The sequence below is a fragment of the Atractosteus spatula genome, chromosome 11, assembly GCF_055471065.1.
Source record: "Atractosteus spatula isolate fAtrSpa1 chromosome 11, fAtrSpa1.hap1, whole genome shotgun sequence".
Lineage (NCBI taxonomy): Eukaryota > Metazoa > Chordata > Actinopteri > Semionotiformes > Lepisosteidae > Atractosteus > Atractosteus spatula.
In genome coordinates, this window is record NC_142716.1 from 50,334,453 (window position 1) to 50,359,023 (window position 24,571).

At 43.1% G+C, this 24,571-nt stretch overlaps 1 protein-coding gene across 2 annotated transcripts in view; it reads right to left on the minus strand.

Annotated features, from left to right (window-relative positions):
• The window catches only part of qtgal (queuosine-tRNA galactosyltransferase), a 68,435-nt gene continuing 43,864 nt past the window's right edge, over positions 1-24,571 (minus strand). Inside the window, exons 7-12 of one of the 2 annotated variants that reach the window (XM_088927815.1) lie at positions 19,676-19,771; positions 18,972-19,096; positions 7,342-7,477; positions 6,365-6,433; positions 5,013-5,087; positions 1-605 (exon numbers count right to left, since the gene is read on the minus strand). In XM_088927815.1, coding sequence (XP_088783941.1) covers positions 525-605; positions 5,013-5,087; positions 6,365-6,433; positions 7,342-7,477; positions 18,972-19,096; positions 19,676-19,771 — 582 coding nt within the window. In that variant the 3' untranslated portion in view covers positions 1-524. The remainder of the gene's footprint in view (positions 606-5,012; positions 5,088-6,364; positions 6,434-7,341; positions 7,478-18,971; positions 19,097-19,675; positions 19,772-24,571) is intronic. The other variant, XM_088927816.1, reaches the window with a different exon arrangement.

The window sequence follows — 24,571 nt, forward strand, 5'->3', positions numbered from 1 at the left end:
GACTTTGAAGCTTTTTATTTTGTTTAATGAGCACAACAGAACATCAGCATAATCGTCCATCCAAATGTTCTGCATGTGAGAGATGACATCGCTTGACTGGGCAGGCGAGTGGTGGGGGTAATTTAGTAATCTGTTTGAGTAACGTTTGAGTGCAACGTAAAATGCACTACAGTATTATTACAACATATGTTTTATTTTATTTTCCAGTTACTTGTCCGAGTCTTATTTTCTGTTTTGTTTTGCGCACAATAGCACACTCATTTTGTCTTGAGTCCAGCTCGCAGGGATGGAGGTGGCCTGGATATAGTGTTTCTGGTGTGCTGCTGTCTGTCTCTGGTGGGACAGGACCCTGAGTCTTTTGCAATGGCCTGCCATCTTCCTCTTCCACACCTGACTGAGGAAAGGAAGGAGTCTTTCTTGCAGAGCCAGTCTCTCCTCACTCCACAAGCACTGTGGAATCCATAGTGCTGTATCCTCTGGATTTCCAAGCCCTACTCTCTCTCCCTTTCATCCTTTTTCTTTCTTCAGTTGAAATGATAGTAGTCTAATCCTTCTTTCAGGTTAAGGGAGCGCAGGTTGTCTTCCAAAACTCCACCTGTCATATCCTGAAAGGGAGAAAAATATCTGCATATCAAACAAAGCACAAAAGAGCAGGGAAAATCACTGTGTTTTCAGTTAATGAAATCACTCCAGGCTGAAAAAACCTGGCACACAGAGAAGCATCTTTCACTGGGTAACTATGTACTGCCTGCTGATTCACAGCAGTAGAAATACCTCCTTATTTTTTCCCCTTATAATAAGAAATACCAAAAAGAGGAGAGAACCATCTTATTGTTTGGATTTTAGTCTCATGAGCTCGTTGATGGTTTCTCTCTGGATTATTTTATCAATCAATTCTGTTGCCATCCTCCACTGTAACCATGGCAGCGGGAGCTGATCCCTGGTTCTGGGAGGAGGGCGGTTGTGTTGGCTGCCCAGGAACCGGCTGTCAATCTCGTGAAGAAAAAAGGAAATGCAAAAAATAAATGCTTTCTGCTGAGCTAAGCAGTTAAGAGAGGGAGCTATTGCTTTTCTTGTTTTCCTCTACAACAACTATGAGATGTCAAATAAGTCTCTTTCACAGTTTTATCATAGCGAAGTATCTGTTATAAAAAAATACCACAAAGGTGATTCAGTGGTACTTCCAGATGCCACGCAATGCTTACAAGAAATCAGCTAACTGAAGAAAAACGACAAGAGCTTCAGGAAGCAGCAACAATAACAGCGTTCCTAGTCACAGCAAAAGTCCCCTCCGCTCTGTAGTCTCCTGCCCTTCACAGAGCTGAGCACAACACAGATATCGGAGGCCTGAGTGTGAGACCCAGGGTGTCAGGGTGTCACATTTTTATGACACCACTGCGTGAATCCAGTAATGTTTTACACAACAGGGAGGGACAAGCTTTGTCCAGGGCACCCAGTCAGTTAGCTGTTCGTGAAGTGATGAGCCAGTTACTTTCATTTAATTCTCCTACTTCCTGTGGTGTCCTACTGATGGTGACGTGGTCTCTGCACTGTTCACTGGTAAACCACCTTTAATCTGCACACAAAAACCAACCTTTTTATAATCTTACACACTTGCTAGGTATTATATTTGGGTTCTGTGCAAACATTCATCGAGTTATTTGAGAGCCCTACTGTGGTACACATTTATCACAGGAGAAGGAATCACAAGAACCTGGACTATGGATGTGAGGGATCTGTGAGACCTGCAGATTAAAGATGGAGTGTTAGTTTCATGCCATTTTTAAATTTAAACTGAATGTTTTTTGTGCACTATATGTACAGGTATGAATTTAGAGAAGACTATCTGCAGTCAAAGCCTCCACTGTTGGCCTTTTATTTTTCTCTTCATAGACTCACACAACCTCTCAAAGACAAAAAATGTTTTCATCTTGGTAAAAAAGCATGACAGTCCATCAGAGAAAGAATGCTGACAGTGTAATACAGTCCCTCTTCAGCTGACTGTGGGTTAAGCTCAATAGTTCTCAGATGTCCGTGGAATATTACAACTTAATACCTTCAAGCTGTTTATTACCTTTCCAAAGTTTATGGAGCCCATCAATCTCTGGCCGATCTGGTAGATATAAATTCGAAGGAGGAATGCAGGGTCATACATCATAACAGAGTATTTATCTCTGCAGGGGGTGAGCTCACTGGCTCATATAAAAAACAAGGGAAAAGAGAAAGTCTGCTGACTGGCTTCCTCAGCAACGTGCTGGATGAGCCCGGAGCTGGTCTGAGTCCAGCCTCGGCCATTAGCGATGTGAGTGGTAATGGGTCAGTTATGGATGCTGCCTGCCTGGCTGGCTGATGCCAGTCATTAGCATCAGGATTACCTGCTGCTGGCCTGGCACCTGCTAGGCTGACTATTCTCAAAGCCAAGCACTGGTCCTGCAGCACAGAAGAAAGCCATGCGGTGCCCATACCCAGAGTGCACGGAGACACGGACACGAAGCAAGTACAGTCAGAGCAGGGGTTCAAAAGGTGGACATGAGACGTTATTCCTAGGCCACTAGTGACACTCTTCCAACAGTCACCCAGGGCAAAAATCACAGACTTAAAATTTGATCATGTAGAAAGGTGATAAAACCAAACCTGGTACTTACAAACCAATTAGCCTTACTTCTATTACATGTAAGGTTATATAATTAATATTACTAGAGAACTAGACTAGTCAACCCAATTAACGTCTTCAGAACTGACAGCAGAACCCAAAGCAAAGGACACAAGCACGTTTACACCCGAGAACAGGGGGCCTGTGGGAGTGTGGAACACCACACCCAGCCAGGCTGTCCAAGCCAACAGCCTGGACTCTGTTAGGACTGGCACAAGGAGAACCTCTGGCCTCGAATCCATGAAATACTAGCAACCAGGCGAGGCGGTTTGGTCCTGGGGCTTCCTATCGCCTGCACCTGAAGAGTGGTCTCTCTCTGGGAGGAGGCATGTCTCCTCCCTGCCACACTTCACTAGTGTGGCTGCAGAGAGCCGTGTTTCAACGCTCAGCCCTCTCAATTGTCATAAAAGAGGAAAAATATGGCGATAATACATTAAAAGGAAAAAAAGTGAAACGACAACACCCATGTCTAATGGTACACTAAACCGCACTCACAAACACACTTCTTCTTTCAGGATGAGTAGCTTCCTTCTGCCATGGGCTTTCTGAGGAATCTCATTTTCACTATGCAAGACACACCACAGCACTTCCAGAGCTTCCAAAGTCCTATTGGAAAAATCACCCCCCCCCCCCCACAAGCAGAGGCATTGCCCAGTTTTTCCTTATAAAAACAGACAAAAACAATACAAACATCATCTATCTGCATGAACCTCTGCGTCATGCCCTGTATGAGTATAACATCTCCAGCTGGGTTTGTCTGCTGCTACACTAGGTTACAGGTGATGTGTTTTGCCTGTATTAGCTCTCTATAAGGTTATAATGGCTGTTCAACCTGGAAGAGTGCTTCAGTGCAGACAGCAGCTTCTTCACACTGTAGGTTTTCTTTATACTGTACATTTCCTGGAGGTAACTGGGCATTGAGGCACAAGAGAAATGAGGGTGTTAGTGACGCAGGGCAGACCAGGCCAGCCTCTCCCAGCTGTGTGCTCTGGAGAAGCTCTTCCCTCTGCCCACTGACATTCCAGTGGAGTAATCCAGCTCTGCGAAGACCTGCATCCCATCAGCTATCAGACGGCTAGAAGCACCTGGGCTCACACACTGCCCAGACCACCACAGGCATTACAGGAAAGAACTGAGGTCAATCTGACGGTGCAGTTCTAGAACTAATACTGATCACAGACATCTATTAATACTACTAACGTCAACTACTGTACTACTAATGCACTGCTACTAATTACAGTAATTATAAAAATAATACAACTCTCCTGCTACCACCAGTAATATATCTAGAACAACAATACTTCAACAAACAATGAAAATAACTGCAATACATGTTTTACCTGACGAGATGCTGCACTGTTTACAATATTTTGAGAAGCCTGTTACTTGAAGGTTGTTAGTTGTAAGCACTATAAAGTGGACTTTAAGATGCAGAGACCAAGACAATTACCTACACAATCCTGCACAGCCACCCTGGCCTCACCCACAGAGAGCACAGAAGGCATGTAGTCTCCATGTTGATTTCCTGCCTGGCATTCCTTTGCTCTGTGCAAGAGCTATTCAATGCCAAACACGAGGAAGTGTAATTATGCAATTAGTAGCAATTAGTACCCAGTCTGCTGGCTGGCCTGTGATGTGGTCTTTGCGCAGGGTGGGTTAAGCTGCCGATAAAAATAGTAGTCAGGAGAACAGCTCTGGCTCAGCAGCTCCCTCACAGGCCCTCACCACAGACCAGCCATGTGGCTCGGTTTCCTCTGCAGGTCTGACCTGGTTTCGCATCACTTCCCATCGTGGTCTGGGCTGCAAATCACGGTCTCTGCACTGAAACTGCGCCGAGACTGACCACAGAACCAGGGAGTCGCTCTCTACTTCCAAAGGATCACACACACACACACAGTTTGTTTTTACTGAGAGCTTGTGTTATTAACCTTGTGAATATTGAATGCTAGAACAGGAATTAGACTGTTTACAACACAGATAGGGATAATCTGCATTTAGAAAAGTAGGACAAGCAATCCCAAATTCAAGCATAAAAATATATTTAAAAAAAAAATAAAGCTAAGGAATGCTGCAGATGAAATGCGGGCAAAAAACTGACTGCCCACTCCAGAGTGAATAAACTACATGGGCCCACCTCCACCATCCCCGTGGTGAGATTCCGTGGAAGAAACAATCGAAGCTGTGCAGGTCTGGGCTGTGCTGAGCTCATACAGCTGGGCTGAGAGCAAGCGGGGGGCAGAGAGGAGTGACCTGAGAGTGGAGAAGATGGTGACCGTCTCTGCAGCCTCTCTCTCCGCTCCCCACTTCAAGCTCTGTGCCCCCTGGCTGGGCGTTGACACGGCGTTCACACTCCACTCACCAGCTTCACGCAGATGATGAACGGGGGAGAGGCATCTCTGAAGTGCTTGACTGGAATTCTGGGCTTGGGCCTCTCCTAGATAAGAAAGGAGAGTGTGCACTGCCAGCTGTCAGCTGTGCTTATGTTGTACCTGAATTAATGAAGGGTTATCTCTATAGGGCACATGACGAAATCCTGCACCTCTAGTGATATGCCCTGATGGATACACAAGTAGAACCAGGGTAGCCACAATTACCAAAGAGTGGAAAAATAATGAACTTCTATTTTGGTCAGCAGCCCAACCACATTGGAGAGAGTGTTTGCGTAACAAATCTCAGGATGCAACTATGATATTATTAGAAGCTCTACTGGCTGGTCTAATGAAATTAAACTCAATAGTACTCTCTCACTCTGTGTCTAAATAAATCCTGGGTTTTCCTTTGTGCATTCCTAGTAGTTGCTGTAGCTTCATGGGACTTCTTGTCTGATCAGTGACAGAAAAGCTCAGCACTATTCACATTCTCCTAAGAGAGCAGCAAGTACTGTAACTGACAGCAGCTCTGTCTACACACATTGAAATATAAGTTTCTAGAACTAAGGGACTCATTACTCACTGTATACATTGTATGGCAAGACATTAAATCCAGATTTAATTTCAAATATGAGGGATTACATTTTTGATATTAGAAATACAATTACAAATTAAAATGTTGACGCCAAAAACGTTATACCAGATATCAAAAACTGGACTTTTTGTAGCAGTGACAGAACTTGCAGGCACACGATGCCCTTGGAGAGGTACATGCTTCTCCTTCAATCAGCACAAAACCTCTGGTTCGGGGGTGGTGCTGTCGGTGATGTGTTAAAAGCCGATTGGCTCAAAGGAGAGTGGTAGGAGGAGTCTGCCCACACTTCCTCACTCTCCCCTGTGTGCGGTTGTGGAGTTTGGAGACGTGAAAAACAAACGATTCGTGATTCCAAACCAGGTGTATATATAAAAAATAATGTGATATAGTGATTCTAAGTGTTTTTTAAATTAATTATTTTTTAAAATCAGAAGTTTCATTTTTTCAACCTTCACCTTCTTGATATCACAGAATCTTTTTCCAAGTTTCAGAAAATTCAATTTTTTGACAATTGAATAAATCACAAAGAATTTGTAACGAGGTGTGATTTTAGAGATTTTTAAATTATAAATGTTTCAGTGATATCAATAATACACAGCTGATATCAGAACTATAAGTTTTCAGATCAGAAACTATGGATCTAATGTAAAATCAAAGGTTTGCCATAACACTTCAGGGTATTAGTGCTGAGGAGCTCTGATCAAAAGAACATTACTGATTCACCAGATACACAGAAACAAGACCCACCTTTGAATCCTCATAGGTGTAATAGCCCTTCTTTATTTTACTTTCATCAACATCACAGAAGGCAATGACCTGAAAAGCAAATTTAAAAACATAATACTCAACATATGAATATTGAAGATGATTCTGAAACTCAAAGCCTCTTGTTGCAATAAATTCCAGAGGAATCCTGCTGGACTATTATTTAAAACCAACTTGAAAGAGAGACGTGTTTTCACTATAGATTGTATGTGAAGTTATTGTTATAAAGTTAATGTTCAGGTGAATGTTTAGTTGAAAGAACACTTTGGAGATGGGAGGCTGTAAGTGTCAGTATTGAGGTAATACTTTCAGTATTGAGTAATGCTTTCAGTTGTTAAAATCTGTTTTGCAAGGTTGTGCTTTTCTCTCCACCTTTCATCCACCTTAATTTTAGCCACAGCCCCCAGGCACTGTGTCTGCGCTCCCCTCAGCTCTGAGACTCAGGACGAGATGAAAGGATAGATGGTCCATCATTTGTTTGTCAACACATGTATAAGATTTCAATATGGAAGTATTTCAAAGTTGCCATGGACCAAGAACTTTAAGAAACAATATTTTTTCAATGATTTTTTTTATTTAAACAGCTGCTTGCCACAATAAATATTATTCTTTGAGCACCCTCTGGTTTTCCGAATGATTGGTAGAATAAACAGCACAGATGTCCGTGGGGGATCGTTTGAAGTGTTTATTGCAGCCAATCATAGCTCCCCCTTCAGTGCTTCATTCATCAAGCCCACACAGACCCAGACACAGAAGGAACTCCTTTTCGTCACTGTAAGTATCACAAACTTCTCCACAACAATCCTCTGCCAAACAAAAAATCAAATCCCAAGCTTTGGCTGGTTCCAGGTCCTCATTTCCTTATTCTAAGAGAATGATGCCCGACTGAGCAGCATCCTCTTTAAGAGGATCCCCTTGACAGCACCACCAGGCTCCCAGCCTGCTTGACATCCCCTCACCTTGCTCTGATTGGCTGGGGACAGGCTGCGGTACAGCTTGCGCCCCTGTTTCCCAGCATTCCAGATAGTGAAAGAATCCCACTGGCAGAGGATGCGCTCCTGCAAGAAGACCACTCTGTGGCTCCAGATTGTCTCCCTGGAGAAAGGGAAGAGATGGTGAAAGTTGCTGTGGGACACAGGCCAAGAAGGCAGTGTCTTTACACCAGTGAAGGGGAGTAAGACAATGTCAAGGGTTAGAATGGGGACAGTCAATGGACTGAAGTGAGAGGAAGAGAGAGTATCATTGGAGTAGAGTGAGCGCTGTGAGAGAGTAAGACATCTATGATAGAGTAGTGTATTGGGAGAGGAAGACTATGTCAGTGACCTGTTGGGAAAAGTGCAGTTCTCTGGGGTCACTGGCCCAACTCTACTTTCAGACAGGGAGAAGCTTGACAGCCTGCCTGCCTGCAACCACTGCACCTCTGTCTTGTCGCCTGCCGCCTGCACACCCTCTCCACCCAGCTGACTTGTTGTAAAACTGCATTTCCTCTACCTCCCCTCACTGACATCTCTGACTTTCTACAGCTCTCTCAATCTTCTCCCATCATCACGCTGGTTGACAGTTCTCAGAAAGGGCAGAGACATCTGCTCTGGGTGTTGCACGAGGAGGGATGTATATGTGTCATCAGGCACTGATGCAGTCATAGGTTGATTTTATCTGCAGAAGTTGGTTAGGAGTAACCTGACAGATTCTGTCTCTCTCATGCTGACATAATCACCAGTTATCACATAGACAGAATAGTGCTTTGCAGTCTAAGTGCAGTTGTGTTCAGCTTCAGGAACAGCAGTCTCTGTGTTTTTTTTTCTGAAGCGGACATTCCTGCGAAGGGCTGAAAGATACAGTGCAGGTGTGAAAGCTGGCCTCTTGCACCCAGGTTGGGCTGGGGGCTGTGACTCACGCCCACTCGCCCCTGCACTTGATACCCTGTGGCTCCAGCCAGCAGGGACTTCTCCTCTCCACAAAACTCTTTTAAGTTCTACAGCAGGCTTCTCGAGTGAGTTAATGTCACTCACTGTGACATTTCCGGCACTCAGTCTAAGTGCTCAAGTGTCATGTTAACCATCTCCAGTTTTAATTTTCTCACAATAGCAAAAAAGGTGATCTAACTGAATTGGAAACACATGCTATACCAATGGTTTAACCTAACAGCTGCACATGCATCTCTTGAAAGACTCACTGCATCTTTACAGGGCAAGATGAATGATTCTAACAGTATCTGGAATTCTTTTTTATATTTTCCACAATTTTAAGATTGTTGATTCCTCAAAGTTCAGGAAACATTTATACCAACACTAATACCTGACCCCCTATTCATATTGTCATGTTTATTCTGTCATGCCTGCCCCCACTGGTGTGGTGCAGAGCAAGCTTGCTTTGCCATGGCAGCTGGTCACACCTCTATTCACCTGTAAATCGGAGTCAGTTGCCATGGTTACAAAATCAGACAGGAAGCCTGTTTCCCTTGTGGGCTATTTTCAAACACTCCCCATCTCTGGTGGATCAGACTACTTAAAGTCTGCCCTGACAGTGCTGTGAGCTCTATTATAGAGTTTACTTGGAGCCTCCCTAGTTTCCCTCTTCCATACCTTGAGCTTCTCTTTGAATTCCTGACATTAGCTTTGCCTCAAGTGTCTTCTTAGATCACCACTATGCTTGTTACATTCTTCTGTTATAATTAGGTTTGGACCCTGCTTGACTGTCTATGAGTACTCCTTTGGATTCTTCTTGTGTTTTGCTAAAACTTCATTCTTGGATTTGAACTGCATTGCCGGCTCCCCTCGCCTGTAGCACACACACACACCGCCGGCTCCCCTCGCCTGTAGCACACACACACCGCCGGCTCCCCTCGCCTGTAGCACACACACCACACTGCCGGCTCCCCTCGCCTGTAGCACACACACACCGCCGGCTCCCCTCGCCTGTAGCACACACACCCCACCGCCGGCTCCCCTCGCCTGTAGCACACACACCACAGCGCCGGCTCCCCTCGCCTGTAGCACACACACACTGCCCGCTCCCCTCGCCTGTAGCACACACACCACAGCGCCGGCTCCCCTCGCCTGTAGCACACACACACCGCCGGCTCCCCTCGCCTGTAGCACACACACCACACTGCCGGCTCCCCTCGCCTGTAGCACACACCACAGCGCCGGCTCCCCTCGCCTGTAGCACACACCACACCACCGGCTCCCCTCGCCTGTAGCACACACACACTGCTTGCTCCCCTCGCCTGTAGCACACACACCACACCGCCGGCTCCCCTCGCCTGTAGCACACACACACCGCACTGCCAGTTTCTTCTGCCTCTGTTCCCCTTATCTGCTCTTGGGTCTCCTCACAACCCTTGGATCGCTGCCTCACTCCAGCAGAAGTAGCGGTCATTACATACTCCACATAATTCCTATGAGGAATTTTGTTCATATCAGAAAATACAATTTAGGAACAGTATTTGCAACATGCTCAAGCTTATTTTAAAAAATAAGCATGGATGTAAACTTATTTTCCTCAGGTTTCTTTAATAAGCTCTTTTTACTTATTTTACATTGCACAACATTAAGGAAAAAGGACAATTCCATGTGTTTGTACTCAAGAGTTGGGAAACCCATAATTTATGGCTCTTTTTTTAATCTGGAAAAAATCTGTTTTTCTTCCATCTGAACAAAATGTTGGAAGAAATCTGAGTGCTGATTGCTAATGCAGCCTTTCTCGTGATCCATCCATACACAGGACAGCACGGCAAACAGCCTTGTTGCTACATGTCTCACTGTATTCCCACAGCCATGGGGAAAATTGCACACTAGTGTCCACAGACTCTGTATAGCCCTGTTCCTGACGTTGGACCCACACAAAAGCCAGAAACAAATATTAACAGAGATTTTTTGCAACATATCCGAATCCATCCACTTCAGGCTCGTACACATTACAGTGAAACAGCTGTTCTCAATATAAAAAAAATAACCCAATGGTCATTGATAACCAGGGCAGTTTAAACTCCCAATTTGTGACTTGGGAAATGGCAACAATTACATTTCTGAGCTCCTGTCCTCTTTGCAGGAAGACACTGTGCCCTGTCTTCCCACTCTACTACTCTCTCGAGGTTCTGCCCACTGTTTAGAGGCTGTGACTGTTCTCAAGAGGCTCTGCCCTGTCTTTAGAGGCTGTGTATTGATGTGACAAGAGGTCATTTCACATGGCTGGAGTGCTGTTTCAACCACCTCACAACTACAATGCCAAATATATTTTTGGGAAAAGAACCCTAATAAAATAATTTTAATCTCTGTGATAACCAGTAAGAAATTAAGTAAAAAATGCATGTACAGTTAAATTTATTTTTGGGACTCATTTTTAGATGTTTGTTCGAAATTCAAATAAATTCCAAAAAAACAGACTGAAATTCTCTTGAGTAGCACAGGTCCCTGACAAGTCAGAGTGAGAGCAGCCTGCTGACAGTGAGATTCTAATTAAAACGCTGCAGAAGTGTGGAAAGCCCCACATAGGCTGATTTCACTCTGCTTCCTTTCACACTCTGGCAGCGTGACTGAGCACGGCCAATGCACAGACAGGGAGGAGGACTGGAGCACAGAAGCACAGGGCACTACTCCTCTTCATCAGGCTAAAAGCACACCGAGCATGTGGGGAAGAAAATATTTCTTTCATATTCATCTTTTGGAATAACAGAAATTCACTTCAAAAATATCTCAAACACTTCCAGAAGTACACCTAATTCTTCACAAGGTGACACTTCATGAGAATGAGGAAACCAACTCAACTCACTCCAGCACACACACAGATGAGCAGATGGGCTGAAGATGTGCAGGTGCCCAAATATATTCACCACTCGAAAGAAGCATCAGGGAATGTACTGTAAATCTAACATAGAAGATACCTGCCTCTGATCACTCACTTGAGCTGTTTGGTTGAATTTGAATGCTGGAATAATTGATTCATGCACATAAACCTATCCAGAGCGGACATCATGTCCAAACTCAATCGGTGTCCTTCCAAATGCCCCCCGCTTTGCCCCCCGTCCCACAGTCTGCCCAGGAATCAACATCTGCAGTCCAGCGACATCTGGAGCTGGTTTGTTTTCTCGCTTCAGTCCAGTGTCAGAGCCTCAGAGAGGCCTGTGTCATGTTGGGAACACAGGCCCTCTCTAAAGCAACCTCAGGAATGTCAGAAATCCTCTCCCTCTCACACACAGCAGAGGGGATTTTTCACAACAAGATTAGATACCCTCAGAACTATGTACTACAGATGCTATAAATTCTGCCAGGGGCCTGGAAATTTCCAGCATTCTTCTGCAGAGTGACAGTGAAGAGACCAAGACAGAGAGATACCAGATGCTGCACACCACACAGGGCAACTCCATGCTAACATACAGTACAGCAAGAATGATACATTTGTGATTTCACTGATAAGAAATTTAACTCCTACAGCCCATAACACAGTCCCCATTCTCAAACTAAAGGACAATGGGTGAGAAAATGTCTTCAGAATCACATGTTTTTTATTTTTATTGTATTAGAGTTCAAGTGCAAATCTGAAAGTGGTAAGAGTGAAAAAGTTTGCATGCGAATGATCAGAACAGAGTTGGCATCTGAGAATGTGAAGCAGGACAGATTAATGTGCAGAGCCCTCACCTTTAAGTTCACCCTCAACTTCAGCTCATTTGAACGCTGTGCATCCAAACACACAAACCTGTTCATTGATTGTAAGATAAGTCCACAATAAAAGCACTACAACAGCGCCACACCTATATTTCCCCTTATTCTCTCACAGCTGGACTCAAGTAGAGCTCTGTAATGTGAGAGCACGAAAAACGAACATGACAAAATTGGGTTGTATATCAATCAACTGGATCTAATGCAAAACACTTTTGACCTCTTTGAAGTGCTATAAAAATGTTAAACTTGCAACTCACCCAGAGCAAAGGATTAACAAATTCCTTCTTGGAATTAGAGTATGCTAACTGATGCCTGTACCCATGCTGCGAGGCTGTGAGCTCACAGCACCACATGGCTCTTACACGTGTGGGAACATCTGGCTGCACCTCCACCTGCTACCAGAAGCCATCTCCAGAGCAGCATTTGAACTGATTGGTCAAGTCAATTTGCAGCTGCTTCTAAGGTGAGCCTCAGGAAACGAAAGGATTCACAAAAATCACTGACTGTATAGCACATATGTTCTCAACGGCCTTATTCACACTGAAATATAAATACTTATTGCAAAATAAAAACTTTAAAAATAATTGTAAGAATCAATGGAAAATGGAATGAATGTGTCTGGTTGTCTTAACATAGATAATCATAACTGAAAGTCCAAAGCATTTTTTACAAGCTTAGATCACTGACTGGGAACATTCAACAGCAACTGTGTTGTTCGCCCAAAACTGGCTGGAGCTGTAGGTCCACTGAGCAGGGGCTGAGGCTGAGTCCATGCAGTCAGGAGCAGAGGACTTCGGTCAGAGACAGGGACGGAGAGAGGAACAGACAGGCAGAGGACCGAGAAAGAGAAGGAGAGAAAGAGTCAGAGCGAAGCAGGGAGGCAGAGAGCCATGCTGCGGAGTGCGAGTTACCCTGGAAAGTGTAGAGAAGGCGTGGGCTGCTGGCGCTCACCCCAAGCCCTGTGCAATCAGCCTCTGAAAGAGCCCAGTGAGCTGCTATCATCATTACTGAGCCTGTCTGGAGGATTGCTCAGCTTTGAGCAGCAGGCCAAGGCTCTTATGAGTCACGCTTGACTGCTCTATCGCTCCATATAAGGCAAGCAGCTTCTTCACTTATTATTGATAATAGCACAACTTGGATTGTGACACAAAAGGCAGCACAAACAACCCCACTGAACCACTAGACAGCTCCTCTGAGACCTGGAGCGGTGTCCAGCCAGAGCAGGAATCTGCTAATTGGCCACGTCAGCTCTATTATTTCAGAGTCAGAACATCCAAACATAAGAAATCTTATGAACAAGGACCAGTGTAAAGAATTCGTCCCAAGCGGATTAATTACGGTTGTCCAGTTATCATCAGTAAATTGGTCCTATAAAACCATACTGTGTCAAAGTGAAGCTTCCAATAAATTTCAGGACTCTATTTTTCTGACATATACAAGTTAGTCAGGTCCTAATGTGCTAAGGTCTTCCCTCAACTTGCCTGTATACAGTACCTGCAGACCATGTGACTGAGCTGTTCACTCCTGGACAAACTTGTCCTGATTTTCCCCAGGGATTTTAGTGATTATGCAATGTGATTAGTGCATGTGATAATGTGACAACCCACCTCCATCCCCTGTCCAATCTCATTACTGTACCATAGCCAACCAGACCCCTCCACCATTAACTTTACTTAACCTGTAGGATGTGTGAAAAACAAGCCCTGTTGCCAAAATATATCCATTCCAAAGTAAATTGCTTTCCATGCACTGTATGAGAAGCTTCTGTAGGGATCACTACTTTCTGATACTGCTCTTGTATTAGACAGAAATTTCAGTTTAAGATTCAATCAAAGATTCAATCAAATTCTAAGTCTGAATACAAAACCAATTATCAAGGTCTACTTTTTTAGGTACTGTAGGAAGACATCTGTAAGAAAAAAGCAGCCATCATGTTCTGCGTTTACAATTTTTCCAGCAGGCTGGGGGAGTTAAAGTTTTGACATCATCCAAATCTTGCACATCACAGAAAATCTGAGAAACTGAACAGCTGCTGAAGCTGGTGTTGCCTGTACCTTGACACTAAACCTCCATCTCAGAGGATGAGGAAAACAGAGACATGCGAGACACAAGCGTGGGCCTTGAGGTATGACAGCGCCTTGTTGAGATGTGTCCCTAATGCTTGTTAAAACTACAAATATTTAACACCGGGGATGGGAATTAGCATCTCCATTGGAATTGTCTACAGTTCCATTAGAATTGTCTACAATCTTCAGCCAAGAAGGTTAGTGTTTACATAACTGGCATCGCATCACATGGAGACTTTAGAAATGCCAGGATGCAATTTTTGATCCACACAGACAGGATTATTTCAGTCCTCAGTTTTGAAAGAAGTACATTTGGAAATTGTTACTTTTTACAAAACTGCACACTTCGGATATATATGAGCCATTGGCTTCATTAGTATCATCCGATTACAGTACACTCTGATTTCCATTGGGATATCTCATTTAATACAGAAAAACACAGGTGCTACAATTAGCCTTTGTCATCCCAACTGGCTCTTTTCCCACTAGGGCACTTAAATGAGATGAGGATAATTTAATTGCTATATTATTATGATCTGAAGGCCAGCCCTGCAGAGCCACCTTTAGAAATGACAGTCACACTAAGGACTGTACGCAGGAGACCTCCTGCGAAATCTGCAACTTCAATCAGTGATTAAGATGTTAAAGGCTGACCAAAGGCCCGCAAGTTGACCTAGGACATTTCAGCACAGCCTGGACCAAGGGGCGTTTTCATTATCCAGACGACAGTTGTCACTATAGCAAGGCACTCTCCCTGCCTGGTCTGTGCCTTCCTAGGTATTTTGTCAAATGCACACGCGAATGATAAAGTTTAATTAGAGCAGTATGTAGCCATGTATTTAAATCAAATTTCCAGCACAAGGTTCCTGCCATCACTATTTCCGGACCCCGAACCTGGGCCTGTCTTTGTGCTCTGCCTGCTTCCCATAGCCCTGGACTGGAGATGGATGGAGCGAACAGCTGAGACTAGGAAATCATTTTTTTTGTTTTCTTCACCGGTGCTGTAAAACATATTTGAGGCTTTTACAACAGCTAGGATTTCCCGCGCTGTACTGGACTTCTGGCTTTCAGGACCTCCAGTCTGGACGATGCTTTGGTGAAAACTGACACAGACACAGGCGTCTCAGGCTGCTCCTGAAAAGAGTTTTGTAAGAGGATATTGGACTTGACAAAACATGTTTCATTTGCTCAATTAGCAGACTGAATAGTCCTGTCGGTCGGGCTGAGCCTGACAAAGAGGATGACAGCACAAACAGAGGGAGAGACAGGGCAGGAAGGCGAAGTCGAAAATGGAACTTGCTGCCGTCATCAGTGCACCGCTGCAATCCTTAAGACGGGTTTCCAGCTTCTCCGCCCCTTTCCTCTTCTTGTTCCACACACACCTTGACTGTTAACGTGCTGGTTAAACTATAAAAGGTGGACATAACTGTAATAAATATAGGTCCCGGCTACTGATTGCAACTCTTTGGATTTTTCTGTCCAGCCGCTCCCTGGAAGGAGCTGTTGTCTTGGTGGAGGCGGGGAAGCACTTTGAGCATAAAGACTTCAGAGGGGCAGCTAGGAAGAGTCAAATGAAAAAATCTTGTTGCGTCGGGTTATTCTCATTGTGCAGCTTCCTCATTATGGACAAGGTTTTCTTAGTATTTGATGTAAAGCATATAGACTCGCACCATATTTACTGAAGGTAAAACAAAACGATCTGGTAGGAGAAACAGTATTGTTTCTAAAGAAACAGTTTTGGAAAAGCAGAGTCTACACCTGAGAGCTGTTCTCTGTGCCACTGGAAAACACCTGACCTTTGAGGCAGAGCCATCGCAGGATCCCCCCATCCTTCCACTAACTAGTGATATCACAACCCATCCAAATAAAATGTGTCAATACATTTGGCTAAATTAACAAACCTTGAAACAGAGGTAATGTCAATCCCTTCAGACCAAGACAAAAACCCAGATAAAACACACACATCCCTATTCTGCAGCTCTGATTTAGGGATATGAAGGGCCTGACTCAAACACTAACAGAGAAGTGAAATATCTATATTATGAACATAGACGTTTTGTTGAAAAGTGGGAGAAATCCAGTGTATTTGCTTCTTGCTTGTCTGAATATAGCAGGTCACTAATGCTATACAATTACTATACAATTATTACACAGAACATCCCTCTATGAGTGTCTTTGTATAAATATACTAAATAATATGAATCATACTGTTTATCGCTACACCCTTTCCATAAAAAAAAGTTAAACCCAATTTAATTCTACAGTAGTTCCTGTTGAGGTTGTTGCAACACAACACACTAGTTTCTATTAAAGTGAAACTTAACACAAGGGTAATTTCTCAGGAAATATACAGAGAAGAAAAAATAAAATTAGAAACTATGACTCGTAGTGCATCAGAAGAGGTTAAAAGTAAAGAGGAAAAGCACATTCTTTTGGCAAGCGTGCTTGTGTGTTAGTATGTCTTTAGACAGCACAGCTCCAGTACCAACACCCTGTGTACAGTATCTCTGCCTCTCTAACCAGCCACTGCCCAGGTGGATAATCCTGATGTACCCAAAAACACATTCTTCTCTTTCAGATTCATCCTCAGTGGTTTGTACCTTGACTATAAAGGGAAGTCATTATTCTAGCCAACACATGGCAATGATGTTAAAGTGCACTTGGAAAAAAGCTACAGGTGCAGACACATTCTTTTTTTCAGAAGAGACCTGTGAAAGTTTTTACAGCAAGTGACATGTCTTGGCGAGACTAAAAATCAGAATTCATTGTGAGGTACCCTGGCAAATAATAACTGCACAGCATGGCAGATCACAGGGGCAATCCTCCTGCACAGGAAATTCAACTGTTGAAAAATAACATGTAATTATTCCCGTATAGTGAAGAGGTATACAGTAAGGGAATCCTGCATCACGTTACTGAAAAAACAAGGCAATTTCTTACCATATACTCACTTGCTTTAACACAACAGTAAGATTTGGTCTAAATAACATTTTGATGTACCTTTTCTTTAAACACAACAAATGGTAAATATCAAGCATGGCTTGAAAATTAAAAAGAGAAACAAAAGGAACTCATAAAAAATGATAGGTTTTTAACCAGAGGTTCAACAAAGGCTATTAACATTTTGTAAGTACTTTTTTTTATTCTGTTGTATATAAAGCTATTTCCTGTTGCTCATTAGAGAGTGTTTTTCTTCAGAAAGGATGTCAATGGAGATGGGCAAAGGGGCACAGACCACATTACACAACACAGACCACCCCACAGAACACACAAAACAACACAATGCACAACACAGACCACCCGACAGAACACACTCACAGTAGACAACACAGACCACCCCACAGAATGCACAGCACTATACAACATGTAGTGCACAACACAAATCACCCTACACAATACATAGTGTACAACACCACTATACAACACAGACCACACTACACACACACCATATAGTACACAATACTACTACACAAAAGACCATATTGCAAGGGCATATACTATTAAAAAAGTTAAAATATTTGTTTATAAAAATCATGTTGTTGAAAGACACTCACAGAGAGGCTAAACAGCTTGATGTTAGTCACAGAATAGTTCTTCCAATAGAACACTAAAATTTATCTTTATATTTCTAGCCTTGGTTGTTAAACACAGCCCAGAGCAGGTCCTGCTTTCTCATTCCTGATAACATCTCTGTGACTGATAGGGCTACTATTAAAATAACTGTTCCTTGTTCCCTGTAATATGTTAAACTAAACGTGAAAGTCACCTTTCTCTGCTGCTTTGAAAACTTGCATTGTGCTGGGCTTGAAAAACAGGCCCTGACTGGGGACACCACTGACAAACCTGTTGTGTACTTTGTATTGCATTGGTTGGCCTAGGCTGTTGACCTGGCATTAATACATGCAGGAGGTGCACATGAGCACATCAGAGGGAAGCAAAACCAAGCTGGAACCAAACTGCACTCATGGACACAAAACCCACTTCAGCATATCTTACCAGTACATTTCCTAAATAATTTTTATATCTGCCGAATTAATTCACTGGTTTTGTACAATACGTCCACTGCTAGCCTGGAATGTGGTGGGCTCCAGGGGACAGTGTGAACACATCACTGAGTACTCTACAATGTTGTCTGGAGCAACACTAGATTTCATGTCTACCGAAAAAAGACAGGATAGATTATTTCAGTTCTAAATAATGATGCATATTTCTTTAAGGCTCTCTATTCATACAATGGATGCAACAAAATAATCCCAGCATAACTTGTTTTGTTTAAGGACTGTTTAACAGGAGTCTATGATTGCGTAAAAAATCCCTTAGCTTTGTGCACCCACTAGGTGCTGGGCGTCTCTTTGAAGAAGGTGTCTAATGAGCTGTGCAATACTTCTGTCAAACCGACTGTGGAATTAGAAATGCATTACTCATTTAATTAGCTCTGCTTCTATTGGCCACTCTAAACACTGTGCAATTTCAAACTCCTTGAGGCGTAATGTGCTGTATGCTTTACTGCTCTGCACCCTGTTCCATAGTCAGGTAGGTAATACCTGTGTAATCATTTACCGATTTAGAGACTTAGATGCAAGACACATCAATGAAAAATTAAATAAAAGCGTCGACTTGGCATTGTAATTTCCTAAGGCGCTAAATCATTTAAACATTGCAGCTGAGTTGGTTGACGTTTGGAGGTCTAATGTTCCGGTGGCAGTGCCACCCTCTGCTACAGCTAGCTGGTGTCGTGCTTTGTGAAAGATGTCTTGCACCTGCGTCTGCACTGTGACTGTGTGTGTCTGTGATCCCGAGGGTGTGCTCTGACTGACTCCAGGACTGGGCAGGAGCCAGGCAGGGTTGCGGGGTCCTCACTCGCGCACGGCCAAGCTGGCAGCCTGGGGGTGGTACCGGTAGGTCAGCAGACACTCGTCCACACGGAGCAGCCCTCCTCCCTTCCGCAGGCTGGCGTAAAAAAACAGCAGGTCCTCCGGGACTCCCTGCAGGAACCAACACAAGCCCATGACGGAGCACAGAGAAAATCCTCTTAACTGAATTAAAAGAGAAAGAATCTTTAAATTAAATGGGTCAGCAAAGCATCACATGGAAGCAATTGAAATCAACTTTCCCATTCAGTTTTCTCATTTTGTTCTCTTAAGCAGAGGAGGTCCAACTGTCCTCTGCCTCCAGAGGTGACTCCCGGTGGTCACCTCCTTTCCTCTGGGATGTGTGCTGATGCCTTTCTCCAGCAGCACGACTTCCTGTCCAGAAGCCTGTCAAGTGCATGCAAACAAGCAGGGTCTAGAAAGGCAGGACATTCTGCAGAGGCAGAACTTCAGCCAGGCTGAAATGCACAGGTGTCACAGGACGCCTAAAAATGCACATTGTGGCTTCACTTGCATTCAGGAATTTGTGATGCTGATTCCACTGCAGGCCAGGAATGAGAAGGGTCCAGGGGACAGTGTGACAAAGACACAAAGTGCTCATGAGACAGTTCAGAGGCTGGATATCCAGAACGACATTTGATTTCATATTTATGGAATGAAAAGACAGGAAAGATTATGTTTGGAAGATCTTACCCTTCCTCCCTCGTCAAACTTGCCAACGTGCTCAAACCAGCTCCGGGTACAGAACCAGGTGGGCATGATGACAGTAGGGCCGTGGGAGGTGTAGGCCTAGAAGGAAAGGCACAGGCACTCAGGGCACACAGCACGAGGTCCTCACAACGGGAAAGGGAGTGCAGTGCACATCCTTCTCCAGGGTCTGCCGGTCTCCCAGCGCGTGCTGAGAGGCCTCACCAGGACGTCGATAAGGTAAGGGGACAGCGATAAACTTTCCAGAGTATACATTCACCTGTCCGCACCCACTCTAATCAGTTTAACCAGAAGGTTACTGTAATGAATCAAACTTTAATGTTTAATTTAGTGTAGCTATCCTTCTGGAAAGACATGTTATGTTGGTTTTACAAAGCAGCACACCCTGCATTTGTGAACACATGCCAAAGGCCTGGTCTGTGTTTTCAGTGGCTTCATTGAACTCTGAGTCCATCAGATGTGGAATGTGCAAATTGCTAAGACTGGAAGAGAATGTCCTTGCGGCTGTTAATCTTTTTATGCAAAAATCCACCGCACCTTGACTACTTAAAACAGCAGGAAACTGTACATATGTCATAGTTTCGCCTAATGAGATAGTCACTAAGAAGGGCATGTCATCATCCAGTCACACAGCCAGTTTAGCAGAGCCAGACAGGCAGACTCTGAGTTCTTGACAATATCCATGACAATCGTGTTCCTCAGTCAAACAGAGGTGCGGGTCTAATAATCCCTCACTGCTCTCCGGTCCTCATCCTACTTCACCTTCCGAACCCTAATTTCAGTGGTCAGAGGACCACTGTGGGTAACCTCTGCAGCTGGAGAGAAGCAGCTCACACACACAGAGGCATGTGTGCCGAGCTGCTGGCAGCCTGTTGTCGCCACAGGAATGTCAAACTGCAGCAAGTTCTCCCAGGACTCAACAACATATTTAGAAAATTTCTAATTTTTTAATAATTGCTGCATTCTCTGTAGTGCAAGTAGGAAAGTACAGGGCAAGAAAGTCGTACAGAGGCATAAATACCTCTTGTGGCTTTGGCAGAAGCCCAGCAACAAGTGCAGAGTAAGTGTTCTCTAAGTCAAAGTTGAAACATTAGCCCTACAGTGGCCTCCCTGTCACTGGATTCAACATGTACTGGGAGACGGCTGCTGCAGAACTGGAGACTAAAGCATAAACTCACATCACAATTCAACAGCAAACTGTTTTCTTTAAATGTTGAGGCCAAGTAATTGAAGTCAGTGCCTGTTTGTCAGTAGTTACAATAAAGGAATCCTTACATCACCTTGCCTCATCCTAATCTGACAGAACTTGCACGTTTATTGCCTCAGTATACATGATATTAACTGTACTTTAAACCTAGCTAGGTGACTGAATTCAATATGGTAAAAATACATCTGCAAATACCTCATGGTGTCTAAGTAAACAATGATTTGGCAATCAACTGCATCATATAGTGTGTAATGGGATTTAGGTTTAGGTTTTAGGTTACATGACAGAGGTCTTTTTCTTCTATTTCTCTATCACTGGTAATTGTTTTAGATACAAAAAGGAGTTACAATATGTTATGAACATTAAAAGGTCCTCAGGCTCTAATAATGCTTTTGACTATTATATATAACTTTATTAGGTTGAATGTGAGAAAATCAAGGCGTTTAAGTCACATTAATCAAAATCTTAAAAAAACAACTGAACACAGAAGTTCTGAGCAAACTGTACATGAGCAGCCAGTATGAAGTGTTGTAGTCATTAATCCAGCACATTTATCAATCACACCTAACTGACTCATTGTCTGGCGTTCCTTGTTATTAACATCGATGCTTCTTAATACAAACCCATAAAGCTGAACTACAAAACACAGATGTGTCAAGATTAAAATTAAAACAAATTAAAACAGAACGTCTCAATTTCAGCAGGAGATAATTGTGGAATTGTGTTTCTGCATAACGAAGGAAAAACTGAGTGGAAAGGAGGAGATAAATGCTGAATGTTTCACAACAGAGTATAAAGAGGTCGCTTGTTTGTGTCAACACTCTGTAAAACTACGACCTGCTAACAAGTAGCATTTCACACAGCAGTTTCACTGTGTGTCTTCCACCTGGCTAACAGCATCACAGCCACAACAAATGCACAGAAAGGATGTGATCCAGGTGCCAACAAATATATACGAAAGGTGACTGACAGAGCTCTGCATATCTGCATGTCTGACTATAATATTCTAGGGTTGCCAGTTCAATCTCTGTTCAAATTGTTTGCCTTCCTCCAGCGCAAGACAGATGCAATGCTGTTGTCAGAATGTCCCCTGGTAACACATTAAAGTTTTATAGGCTGAGATTATGTTTGTAAGGAAACATACAAAATTCCAGGAAGTATCTTGCTATAGGAAAAAAGACAACCTCAGAATGTGCAACCAAGTTCTTTGTGTCCAGAATGTGAAACTAAATTCATGTTTTTAAACAAATAGAAAACTTTGTAAAAATGTATTACTAAAGTGTTAACTTAAAATATGAAATATGGTCAATATGAAAAACACCTTCTGTGATGATGATGATGATGATGATAATAATACACTACTGTTACAGTACTATGTCCTCTGACTAAAACATCAGGCTGTCTGAAATGCAGTGCAGTAAAGAAATTGATCTTAAAAACAGCAAAGCATGCACTGTAGTCTATTCAGATGTCAGACTAGGGTCTACACTTGGCCAGACAGCAACAAACAAGCAAATCTAAAGATTGTTTTGCAGGCTTTCGCTCTGAATGAGGAGGTTGGTGGCAAGAGCACTCACGTCATTCTTTCACTCTTTGACAGCTTTTTCCATGACCTCCTTTTCTAGTGGGAGCTCAGCAATGCAAAGTCTTACTAAGAGAATTAGGGTCCACTGCTGGGCACTGGATGTTTCTACAGTGTCACATGCAGTGAGTGGAGGGCCTCAGCCACAGCCTGTCTCCCCTGGGAGCCCAGTCCAGTCTGGACTGTACCTATGAAATCCATGGATATATTTTCTAACAAAGAAAACAATTCAGCCACAATCTCATTCTGAATAAATCCCAGGCCCACTGTGAGGAAGCAATGCAATGAGATTTTCACTGCTTCAGACGCAACAGTTACAAAGGTGTCTTTGTTTGCTTCGAGGCAAATCCGTATCAAAAGGGTTTTCTTCCCTGGGTGCTCAGGTGAAACTTATCATCTTTTTATTTAAGTCTCCAAATCAAAGACTTTCAGGGTTGTCTGTGGCACGTCTGATGAGGAAGTTTTTGCCAAGCTTGAAATAGAAAATAATTATACTAGTAAAGTAATAAATCTAAACAAGATCACAGTGATGGGTGAAACACACATTAAAAGCAAATTATAGGAATACAGATAGATACTTTATTGTCCATTATTGTGGAATTTTTGTCTTTGGCTTCTCCCATAGAAGTACAAAACATACAAGAGAAACATAAAAGTCATGTAAACTCACATGAAGTACATGAAATAACAACTATAATATATAATAATAATAAATAGATAAATGAATAGGTAATGGGGGACTGCATGCCTGATATTATACACTTTATAGAAGCCTTTTTATCTTTAGATACTATTATCTCCTGAAATCATTGCGATTTGCCAACAAAAAAAATATTAATATACAACTGTGCAAAAATCTAGTCATCTCAGACACAGGCTGGATTCTGCTGTTTTAATAAGATAAGATGACCTAATGTGGAAATTCAAACATATTAAGAATGACATAAATAATATATATCATTAAAAAACATAAATATAAGGGTAATATAAGTGCATTCACAGTTGAAATATACTTCTTTTAAAAGCGATATATTCTTTTAAAAATGATATGTATTTTAAGTTCTATTTTTGTGACTCTGTGAATACATATTATTTTGAAATTGTGCTTATTGGAGCCCTTGGTAGCCCTTTATAATAGTATAGTAATATAATACAGTGCACTGTCTTGTAATATTCCTTATATTAGTAACACAGTATCTGTCTCTTTCATCCCAAAACTAATGATGTAAATGTACTGTGTAGATGTCTACAATTAAAATAAGGATGATAAAATAATAAGTACTGGATATTATTGTGCCATCTGATTCTCTCTGTTACTGAGCTTGTTTTTTGCCCTGAAAAAAAAAACAGAGGCAGGGAGGGAATGGTCGTGGTTTTTTCTCACCAAAGCCCATGATTAATCGTACATAAGTAAATGAAAAACAATCGTCTAGCTCAGAAGAAACGGTAAAATCCCACATCCTGAAAAAGCCTCAGCCCTTTAACACGCATCTGTAGGCTTCAGAAGGGCACCGCCACCCTCTTCGATCTCAGATTGGAATTCCACTGAGGAAACATCTGAGCACGTCTGGATCCCGTGCTTAGAAAGCAGCTCAGCTGGGGGCACAGGGTGCTCTTGCAGTGCTACCCCAGCCCGCAGGAGTGAAGCGCTCTGGCCAAGGGGAGCCAGCAGCCTGCAGGACCTGTGGTCCTGTAGTGCAGCATGTGTGTATCATTACTGAAGCTGGAGTCCAGAGCCTAATCAACTTCAGATTCTGCCTGAGCTCACTGGCAGCCTACTCGCCCCTTGGGTGTCCCTACCACTCTGATACTCCCTGCCCTGAAAGTCCCACTCAGATTATTAACTACTCTCCACATCAGAGCATGCAGTCCACACTCCATATGGCTCTACGGGCCTCAGTGATAGCCGGTGCTCTGTCTCTCCTCTCAGTTCTCTGTGCAGGGGCAGGCAGGGTCACAGGCTTGTGAGAATTTGGCACTTTTTAAGAGAATGTTCTAAAAGCAAACAGCTTCTTCTCTTCTGAGATGGGTATTGTTTTTCTGTGGCATTCCATACCCTTAATAGGAAACGTGCTAAACAGTTGCAGTTGAC